This window comes from Benincasa hispida, chromosome 6 (genome assembly GCF_027475165.1).
Source record: "Benincasa hispida cultivar pf3 chromosome 6, pf3_genome.v1.1, whole genome shotgun sequence".
In the NCBI taxonomy this organism is placed as follows: domain Eukaryota; kingdom Viridiplantae; phylum Streptophyta; class Magnoliopsida; order Cucurbitales; family Cucurbitaceae; genus Benincasa; species Benincasa hispida.
The window spans coordinates 3,818,308-3,833,834 of record NC_143483.1 but is presented as its reverse complement, the minus strand read 5'-3'; the positions used below and the strand labels follow the sequence as shown (position 1 = coordinate 3,833,834).

The 15,527-nt window shown below is 37.4% G+C and overlaps 1 protein-coding gene across 1 annotated transcript; it reads left to right on the top strand.

Moving 5' to 3' along the window:
* Positions 1 to 2,680: 2,680 nt before the first annotated feature.
* Positions 2,681 to 15,459, top strand: LOC120080135 (kinase family with ARM repeat domain-containing protein). The gene is made up of 14 exons (XM_039034705.2): positions 2,681 to 3,399; positions 4,457 to 4,561; positions 4,996 to 5,106; positions 5,597 to 5,779; positions 8,263 to 8,389; positions 8,923 to 8,984; positions 9,101 to 9,187; positions 10,201 to 10,287; positions 11,172 to 11,285; positions 11,507 to 11,635; positions 12,965 to 13,027; positions 13,612 to 13,773; positions 13,882 to 14,000; positions 14,127 to 15,459. Exons 1-14 carry the CDS (start codon positions 2,908 to 2,910, stop codon positions 15,079 to 15,081), a joined length of 2,796 nt encoding a protein of 931 aa, XP_038890633.1. The 5' UTR covers positions 2,681 to 2,907; the 3' UTR covers positions 15,082 to 15,459.
* The last annotated feature ends 68 nt before the right edge of the window (positions 15,460 to 15,527 follow it).

Here is a 15,527-nt window from a genome sequence, read left to right as displayed (position 1 = left end):
TTGGGAGATGCTCAGTTTGTTTTTGGTATTCAGATCTTTCAGGATCGAAAGAACAAAGTGTTAGCACTGTCTCAGGCATCGTACATTGACAAGATGTTGCTCAAGTACTCGATGCAGAACTCCAAAAGGGGTCTACTGTCTTTTCTGCATGGAGTTACATTATCTAAGGAATGGTGTCCTAAAACACCTCAAGAGGTTGAGAAAATGAGACGGGTCCCCTATGCCTCCACCGTTGGTAGTTTGATGTATGCGATGTTGTGTACTAGACCGAACATCTGCTACGCTGTGGGGATAGTCAGTAGATATCAGTCTAATCTAGGATAGGGTCACTGGGCCACCGTCAAGAACATCCTCAAGTATCTTCGGAGAATGAGGGACTACATGCTCGTGTATGGATCTAAGGATTTGATCCTTACTGGATACACGAACTCTGACTTTCAGATTGATAAGGATTCTCGGATATCCACTTCAAGCTCAGTGTTCACTCTTAACGGAGGGACTGTAGTATGGCGAAGCACTAAGAAGGGGTGCGTCACTGACTCCACGATGGAGGCTGAGTATGTAGCAGCTTGTGAAACTGCTAAGGAGGCCGTTTGGCTCAGTAAGTTCTTCACTGATCTGGAAGTTGTTCTAGACATGTTTAGGCCCATCACCCTTTATTGTGAAAATAGTGGTGCTGTGGCGAACTCTAGGGAGCCTAGGAGTCACAAATGCGGCAAACATATAGAGCAGAAATATCATTGTGAGATAGTGCATCGAGGAGATGTGAAAGTCACAAAGATCGCTTTGGAGCACAACGTTGCTGACCCATTTACGAAGGCTCTCTCGGCTAAAATTTTTTAGGGTCACCTTCAGAGCATGGGTCTACGGGACCACCCGCGGCTGGACTAGGGCAAGTAGAAGATTTTTGTACTGGGCTTTAGTGCCATAGATTATTATTTTGTGCTTATTGTTATCTTGTACACCCACTCGCTTTAGGACAAGTGGGATATTGTTGGGGTTGATGCCTTAAATCTCGTAGGTATCTATAGTTTATAAACACTTGTATGAACAAACGCTTGTGATGTAATAATATGAGATATTTTCTTCACTGTTGTCTATGAAATATGAGATATTTTATTTGCATTTACCACAAACTAATAAACTAATTGTTGGGGTTGATGCCCTAAAGTCTCGTGAAAAGAAGGCAGAAGGGTCAGACTGTCGGATCAGTCTGAGCCAGTCTTGAAGATTCTGTGATTCCGGCCAAACGACGAGGATTTCTGAGCTGAAATTTTAGGGTAAGCTTCCTGATACATCTTAGAATAAGTTTGTAGAAGGAAGTATTTCAAAATAAGGTTCAGAACTATGAGTAATCTAAGCTGTAATTTGAGTCTGGATTCTAGGGGTGAAAAGGAGCCTGATGAGCTACTAGAGTGAAAAGCTCCTAGGAAGTCAAGGTGAATGGCTAAAATGTTTTGACTAAAACATTTTGCTTAAACTGTTTGATTACAACGTGTTATAGAAAGCACGTTTTCAAGAATATTCTCATGCCTACTAGTTTTATTAAGTGATTTCCAAGCAAGTTGTGAATTATGTTTTGAACGCATGCATGTGTAAGAAATTATTGAAAAACTATTTATATGTGTTGATTTGATCAGCATGCGTTAACATCTTTAAAGTCATATTTTATATGTGTTATACTTTACATGCTTTAAAGAGAAAAGTCGTTTATGACTAGTTTTACTAAAATGCGATACCGAAGGACATTTGAGAAGGTATTCACCCAACTAGATACTGAAGGACATTTGAGAAGGTATCTATTGGTACTGAAGGACGTTTGAGAAGGTACCAAGCCAACGAGATACTGAAGGATGTTTGAGAAGGTATCCTAGTAGCTCGATATTGAAAGACAATGAAAAGGTATCTGAGCAGAAGTACCTAATGTGTGAGAGTACTTAGTATGGCCACAGGTGAATAGAGTCCGAGATTGAGCAAAATGGTTCTCTCTGGACTAGTAGTTGGTATTGGGATTGTTTTACCCATAGCAGGGTACGTTGGATTGAGAAATGATTTTACTGTTTTATGATTAAAACAGCTTTATATGTTTCAGTTAAAAACTCATTACTGAAATCCTACATGAGAATTTACTATGTTTTCTCGGTCACTCACTGGGCGTAAGCTCACCCCGTTTTCAAATGTTTTGTTTTCCCCCTCAGGTAGCAGTCAAATCCTCTGAAGATAGCTCTGCATCTGCTCTGTCACTAAAGGACCAAAAGACTTGTAACTGTTTGCTAGGTGGTTACTGTTAATATTGTATACATGTTACTATTGTTCATATAGGGACTAGGGTTTGTGGGTTTCGGGACTTGTAAATCTAGTGTTGTAACGACTCTAAACATATTATGTTTATAAGTTAATAAATTGTGGGCCTAAAGACGTCCCGTTGCATATGAATTATAATTGGTATCAGAGTTATTCCGCAAGAGTTATTAGGCACTAAGTGTTAGCCCAAGGGTTGGTAACTATTGCACGCCTTTCTCTAGACTAAGAAGGTGGTCTGGAGCGGGATGTGACAATTGTGCTATTTTTGAAATGTGAAAAGTAAATGAGATTATTTTGGATAATTTCTCCTTTTCTTTCTTAAAGGAAAAAAATAATAATAATAATTTTAACCTTTCAACGGTAAACAGCAAAGAATGAAGTAAGCAGAATAATTAAGGAAACCAAACCACGAAGAGACTGAGACAGAAATGGAAGAGCCCCAAACACTGTTGCTTTGATCCAAATTTCCAAATTCTCCATCTCCTTCTCCTTCGAATCACACCCCAAATCCTTCTTCCATTCCGTCAAAATCATCTTCTTCATCCACAATTCTTCGTCATTTTTAGTGGGTCAACTTCTACTGGTCGGTGAAGACGAACAAAAATGGCGTTGAATATGAAAACCCTCACCCAAGCCCTGGCCAAGACCGCCGCGGTGATCGAGAAAACCGTTCATACCACCGTCCAGGAGGTCACCGGACCCAAGCCCCTTCAGGATTACGAGCTTCTCGATCAGATCGGCTCCGCCGGTCCCGGCATGGCTTGGAAATTGTATTCTGCCAAGGCTCGCGATTCTTCCCGGCCTCAGCAATATCCAACTGTTTGCGTATGGGTTTTGGATAAGAGGGTTCTGTCGGAGGCTAGGACTCGCGCGGGGTTGTCGAAGTCTGTCGAGGATTCGTTTTTGGATCTGATTCGAGCCGATGCGGGGCGGTTGGTGAGGCTGAGGCATCCAGGTGTGGTTCATGTGGTGCAGGCGTTGGACGAGAATAAGAATGCCATGGCCATGGTTACCGAACCGCTGTTTGCGTCGGTGGCAAATGTTGTTGGGAATGTGGAGAATGTTGCCAAGGTTCCTAAGGAGCTTAATGGTTTGGTATGTAGAGCCACAATTCGCCGATTTTTTTTGATTTTTTCTTTTCCCAGAGTGTTCTTCAATATGGACTAGTATAGTAAATGCAAAACCCGATTGAGTTTGGGGAGCCTCTTATGTTATTCAATTGAATTTTAGTCTGAAAGTTGTGATAGTAGGTAATTTAGTAAATGCCAACATATTATAGGAATTTGAATTGATTTTTGTGGATACGATGATCACTGAACTTGATGTTTAGACGACTTCTTCACGAGTTTCCAATTTATATGCTCTTGCTTTGAAGAAGTTGTGAAATGATAGAAGCTTGTGTTGTTCCGTCAATTATATATGTGTACCTTCCTTTTTATGAGAGACATAGACCAACCATTTTTTTTTTTAAATGAAAAAAAAAAGAGTAGAAGGCTTGAAAAAGAGTAGAGACGATCCTAATCAAATAGAGCTTATGAAAAAGTTGCTCACCTTGGTACTTATAAAAGTATAGAAGGATCTTGAAAGAGTACACTGAGAGGAGGTCAAAAGATAAGTGACATTCGGAGTTCTGCCTAATTTTTAGGTTTTTTTCCCAGAAGTCTCTAGGTTTCTTTTTGATGAAGTCGATGTTCTATGGAAATCATTTCTTTTCCCGTATTTAAGTTTCGAATGGAATGGAAAATAGAGATGCTAGTGCTTCTTCCCATGGATTGCAGCCTGGATTTGGTAATATTTAGAGAAGAAATGAATATGTTGGATTAGTGGTTGTGCAGATTCTCCAATGCAAGAGAAGCATTATGGGCCACAGCCCAAGATCCTTTTCTAGTATGGTAAAGAGCTCGTTTTGTGGATAAATTATGAATTTAGGACCTAAAGTGATTTTAGTATTTGTGATAAATTTGCTGGGATAGAGCTTCTATGCGGTTTATGGGCCCTTTCATTCGTTGATTGAGAAAACCAATTCTGACATATATTTCTCATATGTGTCATATGCATGATTAGGCATTTGGATCTCTAATCATGTGATGCGTGTGGTTTTCACAAAAGCTTCTCTGTTCTCATCAGCTTGTTCTTCATTTACATTTAATAGGAAATGGGATTACTGGAAATAAAGCATGGTTTGCTTCAGATAGCAGAGTCTTTAAACTTTCTTCATAGCAATGCACATCTCATTCACCGGGCTATATCTCCGGAGGTATCAATTTTATTTCAACTTTTTCTGCTTTGGAATTGGCTAAGATAATTGGTAAAGATGTTTTTCTATAAACAATTTCTTCTCTGTTCAGTACCTCATTGTTTTCGGTTGCTTAAAACCTTTTATTAAATTTCTTGGGATAGTGTGGAGATTTTTTTGTTGCTCCATTGAGAGAAAAAAACAACAACCCCCCCCCCCCCCCCCCCCCCCCCCCCCCCCCCAAAAAAAAAAAAAAAAAAAGAAAAAAAAAAAGGAAAGATTACAGAATGCCCACATCTTAGACAAGTATCAATCGAGCAAGAGTTGTTGCTGATATTGTATTGGTCTCAGATCCTCAAAAATGGAGACAACATCAAGATTCAATAGCTGCAGATAATTATGGAGTTTCTAATAGATTTGATCTGTTTATGTTGCTTGAAAATATGACTTTGCAGAATGTCCTTATCACTTCAAATGGAGCTTGGAAACTTGCTGGATTTGGCTTTGCAATTCCAGCAGATCAGACTTCAGGTGACATGGCTACCATGCAGGCATTCCACTATGCCGTGAGTCCAATATCCACTGGTTGCTTGTTAATTTTAAACATTGTAAAATGAGAATAAGGGAAACTACTCAACTGTTAGATGATGCCTTTGTCAGGCAGTTGAGATTTTAAAAGGAGGTCAACTCTTTTTGCTATGGAACTTGCAATTTATATGAATTTTTAGTCTTTTGTAATCTTTTTCATTTTATTCACTCTTTATAATCCTGTTTTATTGGTTCGTAAAAAAAGGGAAAAAAAAATCCTCTTTCAGTTTCATGCTCCAGCCTACAGTTTACATGTAACTTTAACATCCTATTAGTGTGTTTTATATCTATAAATAACTGTGCAGCTTTTATCCTTCGTGTTGATGTACAAGCTAGCCATCTTTCTATAATTTCCCCTCTCTTTATAAACATTTAGCTCATACAATAATATGGTATGAATCGAGGATCATCATTGCCAAAACTAATTGAGGCTTCTGTGTCTATGCTTAATTTTGTCGCATTGCACAGGAATATGACGTTGAAGATTCTGTGCTGCCTCTCCAGCCATCTCTAAATTACACTGCTCCTGAATTAGTTAGGAGTAAATCATCTTTGGCGGGTTGTTCCTCAGATATTTTCAGCTTTGGATGCCTTGCTTACCATTTGGTTGCTAGAAAGCCTTTGTTTGACTGCCACAACAATGTTAAAATGGTATTTCCAAGTTCATTCTTTCTAAACTCAATCACCTTGGCCAATGGTGTACTTTGCATTCTATGCTTATATATATCTGATAAGTGGGAAAGTCTCGCCTTGATCATTTTGATTAATAGTTGGAAATTCTTATTTTTCTAGTGTTTCTTCACATATTTCAATTGTCTCAAGTCTCTTGTGTAGAAAGAAGCCTGGTCTTAAATTAAGTACAAACTCTCTCCAGTTTTTAGTTTAGTTAGTTAAGAATCAGTGCTGTTACTAAAGTGGATTTATTGGCCTATAGAATTAGCAAGGGTCTATTTGGTTGGCAATTTGAAAACAAGGAAATCAATAAAAATAAAGTTGTATTTCACGTTTTCAAATATGTGTTTAGTAGCAAATTCAGAAATTGGATCCAATTTAAGGAATAGTACAAATGTGATTTATAATACATTTATAAACCATAAAATTAGTTGTATTTTCTCACTAAATATTAGGTTGAAGATGAACTATTGTTAATTACTTTATGTGTTTTATGTTAATTTTTTTGTATGATTACTATTTTACAATATTATACAGTTTTATCTTTATAATTATTAATACACACGTGCACACATATACGCATATATTGGATAAGTAGTATTTCATTGATTGAATGGAATATTCAAATATATTTTGGATGAGAAGCCATTTTATGGATGGAATGAAATATCTAAAGATATACAAAAAGATGGGCTCAATCATAGGGTTTTCAACAAGGAAAGAAAAACTACCAAAAGAATGCATTGATAATAGCCGATTCAAATAATTCCTTGGAAGATTTTACTGTCTTGGAGTGTTCTTGCATTTCTGCATCCCAGATCTTCACACAAAACCGCTATAATAATGCTAACCATACATGTTCGTGTTCTTTAGTAGCTTTGAATGTGTGATCGATAAGCAACATCCTTAGCCAAACCTTGTGTGTTAGATGGAGGGATCTTGGAGCAATGAAAAGTTTCAAACAAATCTGCCCCAAAAGTTGCGACAAAGGAGCAATTGAAGAAGAGGTGATTTTGAGTCTCACAATCCTGCTGGCAAAGGAAGCTATAAGAGGGAGAGAGGTTTATCCAAAGGCAGCGTTTTTGTAGTCTATCCATGGTGTTGAGACAAGAACGGTTTAGTTCTCAAAGGAGGAATTTAATCTTTTAGGGCAGGGGAACTTCCATATCTTCTTGAGAAGATCCTCGGAGATTGAGGGGTTGACTGATGTTGGGTGGAAATCCAATGACTTTGTGGAGTAAAACCCATTCTTGTCAAGCTTCCAAACCCAAGCATGCAGTCTGAAGGACAAATCAACATAAGGAATAAGTTGTGTGAAAGTGGCCCATTCGACAATTTCCTCATCTTTGTGATTCCTTCTGAAATTCAAAGTCCATTACCGATCCCCAATATTCCAAACCTCAGCAATGGGAGCTTCTCTAGAGTCAGCAATGTCGTTTGGGGGAAAACTATGTTTGAGGGGTCCATTACTGAACCAAGAATCTGTCATGCATGTTGTGGATGAGGCTTCACTAATAATGCAATGGTTTTAGAATATATTATACTTATTTTATTTTTCTAAAAATGAATTGAGTTTATTACGTGAAATGCTATATTTATTAATTTTTTAGAAATCTTTTTGATATAAATCTGCATTTTCAAATTTAATTCAAAATTGGATGCATTGAAACATTTTCCCCCTCGGAATTTGCACTATTTAAATCAAAGAATCTGAAAACAGCTTTAAAAATCACATCTGCCAAGCACGTGTTTATAGATCGCCTACCAAACAAACTCTAATTTTTTTAAAAAAATTTTTATTGTATTTTTTTGAGGTTAGGTGGAACTTTGTGTTTATGACTGGTCATGAAATATTGTTTAAAAGTACGGTTGGAGGTCTACTATAATTTTATTCAGAACATTCTGAAAGTTCCAGTCTGCTGTTGCCCTGTGGCTCATGTTATTGCGCTTTTATTTGTGTGCCTATAATTTTTATTAGTGTGTTATTGTTTAAGGCATGGTTTTATTGTCCTCATTTGTGTGCTACTGTACCACTACCTTTTATTCATGCCTCATGGGACACAAATCAATTGGCTAATCTTTTCAACTTAAGTGAAGTGGAAGTTATTGATGCTGAATTATGTATTTAAACCACATTAGGTATTATTTTGCTGGAAGCTTGATAATGCTGTCATATATTGGTTGGTTTTGTACACGTGTGAATGGTGCAATGAGTCTTTATTTTTGTACGAAGTGTTCATTATAGAGTTACTTTCCATCTCTCTATATGAATGCATAATTGTTCAATAATATTGGTATAGACTGAGAATAATATACCTGTTGAAAGAGCTTTTATATGGAAATGAAAGGTAATTGGCTCAAATATTCTTGTAAGTCATGTCATTTATCGAAGTTCCTAATTCTTGTATTTTTCTTTTGTTTTTTTGTTTCTTCCCCCTTCCCCCTTCCCCCTTCCCCCTTAGTACATGAATTCCTTAACTTACCTGTCAACTGAGTCGTTTGCTTCAATTCCTCCGGAGTTAGTTCCTGACTTGCAGAGAATGCTATCATCAAATGAGTCTTTCCGGCCAACAGCATTGGAATTCACGGGTAATACAATTTGATATTCCAATCTAATTGATACATCCTCCTTTAGCTTCAAGGGAACTTATGGTGATGTCAGTTGCAAGTGTAACTTTGAATATTTAATACTGTACATGGAAGTTGTAAAATGGAAAGGATTGCACAAATTACGTGATTACGATGAAATCTAGTATGAGATTTGGATTTCATTTTCCTTTTAACTATGTCACTGGTAATGCTTAATGCTCGGTCCTTAACTATCCACTTCATTTCATGAAAAGCTGTGGTGACATACCCAGGATGTTAATGAACTGTCAGATATTTTTTCAGAAGGAAAATTGGAAAAACAAAAACAGAATGGTCGTATTTGATAAATTATGTATTGTTATAGAAGTTTTGATAGGTAGTCAGCCATGCTTTTCATGGAAAGACCTGGAGCCTATATGGTTGATGATTCACAAAAGAATTCTCACCCCCCCCAAGCACCACATTATAGACATTGTTTCTTTGTTTGTGCTGTCGTAGTTAGTTCAAATTTACATTATTTGATATTTTTGCAGGTTCCCCGTTTTTCCGAGATGACACAAGGCTGCGTGCTCTTCGCTTTCTTGACCACATGCTTGTAATTGTTTCCATTTCAGCTTTACTGATGGGTTTCAGTGTTATTGAAAGCAGTTGCTTACAATGAAAGGATAGTTGAAATTGAAAACCTATTAACTTATCATTAATACTTTTCAGGAAAGAGATAACATGCAAAAGTCTGACTTCTTGAAGGCCCTATCTGATATGTGGAAAGATTTTGATCCCCGTATATTGCGGTATAAGGTCTGAGTTTCTGCCAATTTGGTCTATCAATTTGCTGGTTATTCTCATGCTTTCTGATTTTGATTATAATTTTTTTGGCTCTTATGTTTGACACAAAAATTCATCGATTGAATGACATATGCAAGAGGATGTGAAACAAGTTAAATAAAACTACTGTTGGTTGACCAAGGGACTAATGGTCAAGGGGACATGGTCACATGCTACAGACATTATGTTTTTTTTTTTTTTTTGAAAAGGAAACGGTTCATTATATTAATATATAGAGAAGAGCTAAGGCTCATAGTACAAGAGAGTTATACAATGATCAAAACGGAAATACAAGTGCTTCTATAAGGATCTTATGTTGATATCATGGATTTAAATTCTGTATTACTAGCCACCACCTACTCATTTCTCTTGTGCCAAAATTTTTATCATTTAAGTGGTTGTCCTCCGTGGTTGGTGTGAGATGCATCTAAGCTAGTCTTAGTGCTCATAATTAGAGAAAAGAACAGGAACAACCAAGGATTTATAATAAACTTCCCCAGTTTGTAACTTTGTAGAAATGAAATGAAAGACAACTTTAGTTGGAGAAACTCCTTATGGATGCTACTGCAAGAGGAAGAACCAAAGATACTGTATATTATTTTTTATTGCAAAGATGCCTTATCAAAGAAGAACATCAAAATTTGGAATTCTCAGTGATGAACATCACGGATAGCAATCGTTGTCCCCCCATTCTTTTTCTTCTCTTCATAGGTTGGATTATTTATTATACACACTTAATAATTCAATTTCCAGCCATACACTTGTCTTCCTTAGATGGTGCCATGTTTCACTGTCACAAGTTATCTCATTCCAATTACTCTACACGTTAAGGATATGAATAAGTTCATCAAATGCTCGTACACATTGATTAAACAAGGAGTTTGCTAGTAGTCTTACACTTTCCAACGAATATACATGACATTTAGTAAAGGAATATTCATGAAGTCATTGATCTCCAATTGAGAGTTTTGTTATGTCTTTTGCAGGTCCTTCCACCTCTCTGTGCAGAATTACGGAATCTGGTTATGCAGCCTATGATACTTCCCATGGTACTCACAATAGCAGAGTCACAGGTACAAAAACCTTCATGTTTTCATTATTTATTTATTAATCTTGCCAAGGCTTAATGCTAAAGTTGGCGTTGAAGATTTTATAATTGATGCCCCGAGGGGTTTCATTTTGTGTTATGTACCTGATTTCCATTTACTTTTTTCTAATGAGTTTCCCTTGCATACTGTAGTTCTACTAATAATCTGAAGTTGCCCTCTGTAATTTTGTTTTTTCATTTCATTATTTTTCTTTCCTTGTATTGAAATTTGTGTCTTTTGAGCATTAGGTTCAGATTGTTTTTTGCATTACCCTTGGGTCTGAGGTATTTAAACTAGCCAAGGAGTTGAGATTTAAAAAGATTGATTGTGGATTCTGGAGATTGAATTTCTATGGATTTGTGTGGAAATACATGGATTTAGTGCCTTGAATCTAGTGCTTATTGAAATTGTGATATGTTAGCAGGACTATTTTGTCGCTTTATTTATTCGTCTTATGATAAAAAGTAGAGACATTTCATGGTTCAGTTACAAGAGAGGAAATGATGTTTAGGCGACTGACATACTATTATCTTCTCTCCTTAGTTGATATCTTCCCCTTCTCTGTTCTGAAAAACAGATTTTTTTCCCATTAATGGGATGAAGTGTAGAAAAAGGAAAACTATACCCCTATATCAAGGAGCTTACAAAAATATTCTTTCTACATATAAATAATTAGTACTAAGTGTGAGACGAGGGTTGCCAGTGGTTCTTTTTTGATCAATTGGAGATTCCTTTCTCGTATATTCCAGTTGTTAATGAATGAGTCCATGATGTTTTATGTTTGTTGTCTTCCGCTGTTCATCTGTTTCCTAATTAGTTTTGTTGGACTGTAGTATTGGAACATAAGATTAATTTCTTGAAGCTTGCAGGATAAACATGATTTTGAGGTATCAACTTTGCCATCTCTTGTTCCCGTCCTGAGTACTGCTGCTGGTGATACATTGTTGCTGCTTGTGAAGCATGCCGATCTTATAATTAACAAGGTAAATTCAAGTAATTGTGCTTTTTGTGTGATGATGCTTGTTGGTTGATTTACAAGCTAAAATGTAGCTAATTATATGTAGTGCTCTAGTCCAGATCTATTTTGCTGTGGCTGGTTCTTCAGCCTCCAGTGTTTATATTCCCCTTTCCTCTGTTTTTCAATCTTACTTGACAGCATATTCAAATGTAATTTTTCTCATTTAACCAGTCTGCCATTTTTTAGACCAATCAAGAACAATTAATAACAAATGTCCTGCCATTGATTGTTCGTGCTTATGATGATAATGATGCTCGCATACAAGAGGAAGGTCTGAGGAAATCAGTTTCCCTTGCTAAGCAACTTGACACACAGGTGAGAGCTCCATATCTTGTGTTTATGATTTCTTTCTAGTTTATCCCCTCAAACCCCTTCATTATGGAAATACATCGAGAGCTGTTTTTCTTTTTGTTTTGTTAAGAAACAACTCCATTGATATATGAATCCTCCAAAGAATGTAAAGAAGATTTCTATTAGAGGGAGTACAACAGATGTGGCCAATTTGGAACAAGAAAATCAAAGCTGTGTGGTCTTTTAGAGGTTGATAATCTTTACGTAAAAAAAGAGCAATAAACTTAGAAGATTCAAGAATGTCTTTCATCGGCTTTGCTCTGGTTTTGAAAATGCAATCATTTCTCTCTTCCCAAATCTTTGTCAAAACTGCACAAATGACGCTAATCCATAAGCTAGCCTTGTGACCCTTGAAGGGGTGGTCCAAAAACAATAATTTGATCCAATCCATAGTGTATAGAGGGGGAGCCAAGTTCCATCCAAAGGCACTGAAATCTTTTGTCCATATAGCATGAGCAAATTGGCAATGGATGAGGAGGTGATTTACTGATTCAGAGCTATTCTGACATGGGCAACACCAGAGAGAGAGAGAGAAAACCATGGCATCTTGCGTGTAGTCATCCACGGTATTGAGACAAAAGTGGCAAACTTCCCGTAGAGGAATCTAATCCTTTTTTTTTAATTCTTCAAAACCTTTTCTAATATTGAAATGGTAGTTTCTGTTGTCTCATCAAGTTTTTGAGTATTATCTGGTTTTCAAACTCTGAAATGAACTCACGAGGAAGGGAATTGACATATGTGACAACCCACCAAGAAGCTCACAAGCTTAACTTGAATGCACGACAATTTATACCTAACAAGGAACTCTTACCTCTATTAATCCCAAGCCTGAATTTCTTTGCAAAAAGACGACAGAAACGGATGTAGATTAACGAAGGTGCTTTCCTACCCTAAACCAAGATGATAGTGTCATTTGCAAATTGGAGGTGGGTTAGATGAACTAGCTCCTTAACCACCTTAAACCCATCGATCACACCCTTCTTTGATCCTGAAGGGACTAGTCTAGTCAGAATATCCACCACTAGGATAAAGAGGAAGGGTGACAACGGGTCTCTGTCTCAAACCTCTCGTGGGCCAAACACAGGACTGCACACCTAGAGCAATTTTCCCTGTCATTGAATCTGTAACTACATTGATACGTATTTTCTTGTCTAAAAAGGAAATCAACGTGCAATAAAATTCATTATTTCGATTAACTATGGTAGCATATATTATCAATGGTTATCTGTTTTGACCTTTTTTATGGTATGCAGGCTTGCATTCACATTTACTTAAATTATCGTGTTCTTACAGCTAGTGAAACAAGCAATTTTGCCTCGTGTTCATGCTTTAGCTCTAAAGACAACAGTTGCTGCGGTAAGTATGCATCTGCAGTTCTTTGTGGCTTTTCATGCTTTGAAGTTCTTTACTGTTTGTTTATTTATTTTGGTTGGTTGACATCTTTTTTTGTAATTCCCCCCTTCTAATGAATTACCATCTGCTGCCCACAAAAAAAAAAGAAAAAAAAAAGAAAGAAAAAAAAAAGAAAAAAAGGAAAAATAGAAAAAAGTTTATTTACAATAGATTGGTACATGGTCGCTTTTTGAAGGCCACGTTGACATGCATTACTCACCGAAGATCCCTGCTTCTTTCTGATTATTGCTTTGCATTACCGAAGAAGTTAGGAAAAAAAAACGAGTGTCTTCGTGGTAAATTAGCATTTGTTCTCTGTCATTATTGATTAATGAATAATGAGTATCTGCATGCATATACACATTCTAGCTTTCTCCCGTAAATGAGTGTTTGTGTATATATAATTTAATCTATCTTGGTCTAGTTATTGGTTTTCGGTGCGCCAGTGTTATCCCTACAATGAATTGCACTTCACTGCTGAATTTTGTTACGTGTTTTACATAAGTTAAGATGTGAGCGATAATGTTGGCTTTTCCTCCTATGTACAGGTTAGAGTCAATGCTTTGCTGTGCTTTGGAGAATTGGTTCAGACGCTTGATAAACATGCAGTTCTAGAAATCTTGCAAACAATTCAACGTTGTACAGCTGTGGACCGATCTGCTCCCACGCTCATGTGTACCCTTGGGGTTGCAAACTCAATCCTTAAGCAGGTACTTACCATATCTAGTTCAACCTGTTGTTTGGAAGGATACTGTCGCCAAAGATTTTGTGCATTAATTGAACTAATTTACCTTCTGTCAAAAACTCGTTCTGTTCAGTATGGAATCGAATTTATTGCGGAGCACGTTCTTCCTTTACTCACACCTCTTCTTACAGCCCAACAATTAAATGTTCAGCAGTTTGCTAAATATATGCTTTTTGTCAAGGACATTCTCAGGTAATATTGTTAAACACTGCAACCAACATTTGTGTAGTGTTTGCTAAACACTGCACATGCATGCGGCCTCGGGGTTTTGGACAGTCTTAGTACATATCTGATTCTAACAGTGTTTTTCCATGGCAGGAAAATTGAAGAGAAAAGAGGAGTCACTGTTTCTGATTCTGGAATACCGGAGATGAAATCCACTCTGGTTTCTAATGGCGCACTGTCCCAATCGTCAAGCAGAGCAAGTGATACCGTCGTTCCAACTATAAAAAGTCGACCTGCTTGGGATGAAGATTGGGGGCCTATTTCTAAGGGACATACACCCCCTCATAATTCTACTAGCAATATCTCGTCTGCTCCTGCTGTTCTTGGTGGTCAACCCATAACAGGAAATTCTATACAAACAAATTCTGTTGTGACAACATCTCTCTCTAGTAATCAAACTGTTGCATCCTGCCTTCCAGTGAATATTGAGTGGCCGCCCCGGAACTCTAGTGCTGGTGCACCCAGAATAGCTGATTCTGGGATGCAAGCAACTGCTGGAGCATCATCCACTTCAAACTTGGATGACGTGGACCCTTTTGCTGACTGGCCTCCACGCCCTAGTGGATCATTAGGAGGTGCTTTTGGAGCTTCCAACAATGGGGCTGTTGGGCCATCCATGAACAAATATGTAACTAGTTCATCCATGAGTACACCAAACAGTTTGAACTTTCAAACGAACAGCAATGCCAGTTGGACCGTCAACAACAAAAATACTGGTGAACCGATGAGACAAAATCATGGCTCTTCGACTTTCAACTCAAGCAGTCTGGTGACTGGGGCCCACAATTCCCAAAGTTCTATTGGATTCCAGAAGCAAAACCAGGGCATATCATCTCAACATGCATATGATGCGGACAAAAAATTCACTGATCTTGGATCCATATTTGCCCCGAGTAAGAATGAGAATAACATCGCACCTAGACTTGCCCCGCCTCCCTCAACTACTGTTGGTAGGGGAAGAGGAAGAGGGAGAGGGGTTTCATCAACATATCGTTCTACTCAAAATAAATCATCATCTGGACAACCTCCCCTAATGGACTTACTGTAGTGGGTGAATTCTATGTTTATCAGAAATATTTGGAAGATGCAGATGTCTTTTGTAGATTTGTCATCTTGTGGCACCTAGAGATGGATTTGATGAACTGCATATCAGGTATGAGAGTATATTTTTTTGACCCTTGCATGTAAAGGTTAAGTTGGGGGTGCGAGTTGATATTAAAGCGGTTATTGTGTTATGCCTGTAGCTGATTTTTGATAAATGCATTTTTTCTGTTTATAGTCAAAATTTGAACTAGTCTATATCGAAAATTTTTTATGCCTCTCAAAGTGTATCATTCATATATAGTCCCACTCCCAGTTTGTGACTAGATTTTGAAAGACAATAAATAAAGGAAGTTGAAAAGAGTATGTATGATTCATGCCTTCACGATGCTTCAAAAGAGTTTATGCGCTTGAGCTCTCTCCCCTATATATTATATATAGACTTCTCTGCTG

Coding starts and splice junctions, on each gene's coding strand:
- LOC120080135 (XM_039034705.2), top strand. CDS start 2,908: ATGGCGTTGAATATGAAAACCCTCACCCAAGCCCTGGCCAAGACCGCC. Junction 5,780..8,262: donor GCCACAACAATGTTAAAATG/GTATTTCCAAGT, acceptor CTTCCCCCTTAG/TACATGAATTCCTTAACTTA. Junction 11,286..11,506: donor CCGATCTTATAATTAACAAG/GTAAATTCAAGT, acceptor GCCATTTTTTAG/ACCAATCAAGAACAATTAAT.